The sequence below is a fragment of the Cariama cristata genome, unplaced genomic scaffold (assembly GCF_000690535.1).
Source record: "Cariama cristata isolate BGI_N322 unplaced genomic scaffold, ASM69053v1 scaffold30671, whole genome shotgun sequence".
Classification (NCBI taxonomy): domain Eukaryota; kingdom Metazoa; phylum Chordata; class Aves; order Cariamiformes; family Cariamidae; genus Cariama; species Cariama cristata.
Genome location: NW_009601461.1, coordinates 1,189 through 7,058, shown reverse-complemented (window position 1 = coordinate 7,058; position 5,870 = coordinate 1,189). Strand labels below are relative to the sequence as shown.

Here is a 5,870-nt window from a genome sequence, read left to right as displayed (position 1 = left end):
GTAACAATTAGCAAGTGGGCTAGGGAGGGGAGCGAGCCCTCCGCCTCTGCAAAAGCGACCAGATTGCAGAGGGCTGATAACATGTCTCCAGGAGAGATGCTATCCGGCCCTCCGGGTTGTTTGCTCGATTGTTTTTGGAAAGCAGGTGATTGGAAACGTTGCCCGAGGAAAGTGACAGCTTCATGGCCAGAGGACCAGCTCCCATCGGGGCTGTGCCACTGACGGGCACTGAGTGAGGCAGGGTCGGGCTGGGGCGAGGGCTGCTTTTCCCAGGGTAGGTTGACCTGTCCAGTTCCTTTGCACGGAGCAAAGATAAGGGAAGGAATTTATTTTTATGATGGACGAGCCAAATCGTGAACATTAAAGAGCAGTGAAGGTCCTCTGAAGTCAGAGGGTCTCCTCACTACCCTCTGGATATATCTCTTTCCTCCGACAGCTTTCGTTTCACCTGGCCAGCTCTCTTTTAAATGATGAATTCCCATTTTGTCTCTGGCTGTGTGGCAGAGGCTCATCCGATGCACAGCCCTTCGAGGGCCGTTGGGCTTGAATTTAGCTTTAGGTGCCCAGCGGCCCCATAACCTCTAGGTGATGATCAGCCTGCTTGGGTATGGAGGATTGGGTTGAGGTTAAAGCAAAGTGATGGGGCTGAAAGGAGGTGGAGGTATTAATGCTTTAGCCAGACTTGCTAAAAACTCAGGTGGAGTTTTAGATACAGCATCTTTTAACTTTCTTTTTGTCTTCTCTTCCCTTCCTTGCAGACATCAGCCCTGAGACTCGTGCTAATGTCAAGTTTGTGCAGGACACTTCCAAGTACTGGTACAAACCGGAGATCTCCAGGGAGCAGGGTGAGTGGATGACAGAGGCTGAAGGATACGGTTGAGAGAGCCGTGGTCGGGAGCTGGGGTGTATCTGGGACATAGGGATTAGCAAGGATTTCCCTTAGGGGCTGGGTTAGGAGTGAAGGTGGATTGTGGATGCTCAGACCATTGCAGAGGGGGGTTGAAGCCCAGCTCAGCTGCAGGCTTGCATGATGTGGGCTCCCCAAACCTTCCCCTTGGTGGAGGAGCACCGATCCCTGCAGCGTGCAGTGGATCTATGCAGTTTGGGGTGCAAAGCACCCAGATCTTGAGTTGAGAGAGCTCAAAGGAGTCTTGGAGACATGGCTGAAATAAGAGGGGAGAACAAGGAGGGGACAAGGGGTGAGGTTCCAGCGTTTGGTCCCTGTTCCCTGCCTGCTCTCCTGTGCTCGGTTGCTAAGAGCTGGGCTGTGTGGGAATGGATGCTCTGAGATGCCCACGCAAGGGCAGCAGAGGCGAGGGGGGGGAGATGTTCCCCTGCCTCGCCACAGACCCACTCAAGAACCCCATCCAGATGTGCAGGGAGGATGGTAACATTGTGGTGTCCGGCTGCGAGGCCATGGAGCTGGGGTGCCCCATCCCGACCCACACCTGCTGGTTTTGGAGGGCACGTTGGCTCTTGCCATGCCGGCTCTGTTGTTCTCTCCTGCAGCCATCGCACTGCTGAAGGACAGGGAGCCGGGGGCTTTCATCATCCGAGACAGCCACTCCTTCCGGGGAGCCTATGGCCTCGCCATGAAAGTAGCTTCTCCGCCTCCCACGGTCATGCAGCAGAACAAGAAAGGTATTGTGTGCCCTTCTCCATCCCACGCCGAGATGCTTTCCATCGTTCGTCCGGGGCGAGCGGGCAGCTGGGTCTGCTGAGCCAGTTGTGCCCTTGGGTATGTGCTGATGTGGCAGGATCCCTCCCTCCCAGCCCTCCCCTCCCAGGGCACAGAGAAGCACCAGACACCCTCTGCTCTGAGCTGCGGAGGGCTCAAGGGCATCTGCATCTTGGGCTTTGGCACGGTGAAATGGGTGCAGCCTCCCCAGCCCACCAACACCATGGGGGAGCCTGGCTGGGGTTGACCCTGTGCAAAGGGCTGGATTTGAGGAGGGTGTACGGAGTGGTAGGGACCTCTCCCTCAAGCTGGAGCACTCTTTACCTGTGCGGCTGCAGAGGAGGAGGAGGAGGAGGAGGAGGAGGGTGGCTCTGGTGTGAGAACATCCCATTTCTTCCCAGGAGACATCACCAACGAGCTGGTGAGGCACTTCCTCATTGAGACCAGCCCACGGGGTGTGAAACTAAAAGGATGCCCCAATGAGCCCAATTTTGGTGAGTGTCCCCAGCCTGCTTCTCACATGCGGGGTTGGGTTGGGAGAGCCTTGCCTTTCCTGGACTATCAAAGCAGAGCTGTCAGGTGTCTGGGAGAGCCCCCGCCTCTGTTACTGCCTCTTGTCTCTGTGTAACTGAGTCCTGTAGGCATTTAGAACCTCTGGGGTTATGCACACTCATGAGTGCACACAAGCGTGCCTATGCGCACAGGTACGTAGCTTTCTGCACACACGTGTCGGACAAATGATGCTGCTGGGCAGGGTGGAGGGCGGGTGCCCCCCTTGCTCCATTTATCCCATGGCTAATGTGCTCCAAGGCGCTTCACGAGGACCTCTACCCCATCCATTGTTCCTAAGGTGTCCCTGGCGTCTCTGCCCCCTCCCTGAGCCCGCCGTGGGTACGGTGGTTTCAGGGAGAGGAATTTCCACATGTGGCATTAGGACCACAGTAAAGAAACCCACTAAAAAGCCTGTTCCCGTGCATCCGGAGCAACAACGACCTAACTCCGGGGAAACCCATGTCCCCAGCCCTGTACCGACCATCTCCCCTCTCTCCCCAGGCTGTCTGTCGGCTCTGGTGTACCAGCACTCCATCATGCCCTTGGCGCTGCCCTGCAAGCTGGTCATTCCTGACCGAGGTAAGAGCCAGGACCAGAAGGGATTGCATCTGTCTCCACAGCTTGTGGGGATCGGGTAGGTTTCCAGGCAGGGAGCAGCAGTAACCACTCCATGTCTTCTAGATCCCATGGAGGAAAAGAAAGACACTGCATCGGCCACCAACTCGGCCACGGACCTCCTCAAACAGGGTGCGGGTGAGTAGAGAGGGATTGTTGCGGGGTAAATGTGGCTTGGAGCAGTGGTTGACCCCATGCCTGCTGTCTCCCTTTCCAGCTTGCAACGTCCTCTTCATCAATTCGGTGGAGATGGAGTCGCTGACAGGCCCCCAGGCCATCACGAAGGCTGTCGCCGAGACGCTAGTGGCCGACCCCACGCCCACTGCTACCATTGTCCACTTCAAAGTCTCTGCACAAGGCATCACCTTAACTGACAACCAGAGGAAGTAAGAGCCCCCATGGTCATGTCCCTGGGTCCCCAAAGCCAACGGGGCTGTGATCCAGGGAGTGTATTGAAGGATGTCCCTGGGGTGGCATGAACCTGGTCATGGGCAGGGCTGGGCTTTGTCCTTAACTCCTGGAGCATCCTAGGGGAGACCTGTGGGAGTGTCCCCTGTGCTGGTGGGGATGGGCTGTGGTGGGGGAGAGGTGGGGTTCCCTGGCCCTGACACTTCGTGCCTTGTGTTTCAGATTGTTCTTCCGACGACACTACCCCCTCAACACTGTCACCTTCTGTGACCTGGACCCCCAGGAACGAAAGTGAGTGCCCTAACCTGGGGGGAGCACACATCCCCTGCCCCTTTCTCTCCCCCAGGCTCGTGGGCTGCTGGCAGTGGGGTCTTTGCTTGCGCTGTCCCCCTTGCTCCAGTGGAAGGCAGGGATGGATGGTCCCTTTGGAGACTGTGGGCAACACTAGCTTCTCCTGGTGACTTCTTGATGTCTCCAAGCATCTTCATGCTGGTGGAGAGGTGCATCAGGTTTTTTTTCCATAAAGCCAAGCCTGTGCAAAGCCAGGCTGGCCCTCCAGCATTGGTGCGGTGGCCCCCATCATGTCCATGTCTCTCTGTGGGGTGCAGGAGGCAACATCCCTCACACCTCCTCTTCTCCTTGCAGGTGGACTAAAACTGATGGCAGCGGTCCAGCCAAGTAAGTACTCTCTGTGCTTCTCAGCTGATTCCTCCCAGCTGCTGTTGGGGTGGCTCCTGCCTGTGTTTGAGCATTGGCTGGGAGATGCCCCATGCAGGGCAGCCTCTTGGCCATGCATGAGATGGGCTCAGCTCCTCGCTGCGGGAATGTTTCACCCAAGCATGCAACCATGGTCCTGGGGATTCAGGAAGCATCTTTCAGCCCCAAATTCCTGGTCAGAGCAGGCATGGCCCTTGCTGAACTGGAAACTCTCCCAGCAGAGTCAGTGGGAGCCAGATCATGGAGCAGAGCTGGGGGTTATGCTGATGGTGCATCAGCCACCAGCTGGCTCTTCTCTTTCCTCCTGTCCTCCCTGTCCTGACCCACGGGAGCACAGAGCTGCTGGCTGAGCCCATTTCCAGGGGAGAATTCCCACTAATTTTAGCCATTGTGTTAGCGAAGGGGTTTTTATTAGGATGTCCAGCTGCTGGGATATTTCCCCTCCCCAATTAGAAATGCCATGGCTTGGCTTGTCTCACATTCTGTTCCCCCGTATTTATAACTTGAGTTTGCACATTCTAATTTAAAATAAAAAAAAAAAGGGACATTTTATACATCAGGGGAGAGACAGACAGAAATACCGCATGGTGTCACCCAGCTGCCCGTGTCCCCGTGTGGCCTTCCTTTTATAGGGAGTCTACCCCATCACACCTCTGTGGTTTCAAGAGTCATCACCCAAATCAAGGCAATGCTGTGATCACCTGGAAGGTCCCTTCTTGGGGACAGTCTAAGGGAGAGTGGCAGGGATGGTCAGAGCCAAGGGGTGTTTGGCCAAGAGATGATGAAAATGCAGTGCTGGCCTTCAAAGAAACTGCAGCAAAGGGAAGAGTAGATGGGTGTTCACACGGGTTGGTTTGGGATGTCTCCCTCTGTGTTGTGTGAGGTGGATTTAAAGAGAAGAAGGTGGACAAGACCATGATGGAAGAGGGTGGTGGTGTTCCTTGGGTGAGAAATGCTGGCAAGCCTCGCTGAGCCTCTTGTCTTCTCCCCACCCAGGCTCTTCGGCTTCGTGGCCAGGAAGCAAGGAAGCACCACAGACAACATCTGCCACCTCTTTGCCGAGCTGGACCCAGACCAGCCAGCTGCAGCCATCGTCAACTTTGTCTCCAGGGTCATGCTTGGCTCCGGCCAGAAAAGATGAGCTGGCACTTGCGGGTGATTCTTGAATTTTGGAGAAGGACTTGGAGCTGATCCGAGAAGGAGTGTGAGGAAGTGCATTGTGGGAGAGGGAAGTGAATCGGGGGGGAAAAGGGTTGGAATTTTGGAGGAAAACAGCAAACAACAAAAAAAAACCCCAACGAAACCCCTAAAAACTCAACACAAGCCAAACACACACATAGAAGAACCAGAACCACGCACCTACATAAGAGAGCCACAGAGTCACGCCAGACAGGATGCATGTCCCATCGCAGGGAAGGTGACCAAAACGAAGGCGGCATTGAGAGGTGTGTTCCCAGCCTTCGGCGTCATGGTCCTGAGTGGTGACATCCACTTGGGACTGAATGCGGGACCATGACTGGTGTTTTCCATCTGGAAAAAAAAGAGACAACGGGCAAAACCCATGGATGAAGCTCCATCCCAGCAGCTCCATCAGCGAACATCTGCTGTGTGTTTGAAATGACCCGTAGGCGATAACAACGATGTGGGCTGGGTCTGTGGGATGCCGGAGGAGATGCCCTCAGAAACCTACCCTTGCTTGGCTGCAACGGAGGGTACTCACCCGCCCCTGCGCGTCTCCCGAAACCTGCTGGCCACCTGGCAACTTCCTGGGGGCTTGGGGGCGCTTGGTCCTGAACCCTCCTGTCCCCGGGGAGCTTGGCCGTAGGCTGACCTCCATTGCTGACCCAGAGCCCAGCACCGGTCACAGGTGAGCTGCTGTGAGTCCACCTGGAGAGGGGGG

At 55.9% G+C, this 5,870-nt stretch overlaps 1 protein-coding gene across 1 annotated transcript; it reads left to right on the top strand.

Moving 5' to 3' along the window:
• Positions 1 to 758: 758 nt before the first annotated feature.
• LOC104169534 (tensin-like) lies at positions 759 to 5,295 on the top strand (the record flags this gene model as incomplete). The annotated part of the gene is made up of 9 exons (XM_009710473.1): positions 759 to 845; positions 1,510 to 1,641; positions 2,080 to 2,172; positions 2,732 to 2,809; positions 2,912 to 2,983; positions 3,063 to 3,231; positions 3,476 to 3,544; positions 3,899 to 3,931; positions 4,967 to 5,295. Coding segments are annotated over 9 exons (878 nt in total), but the record flags the coding sequence as incomplete, so codon positions are not given.
• Between the last annotated feature and the right edge of the window lie 575 nt (positions 5,296 to 5,870).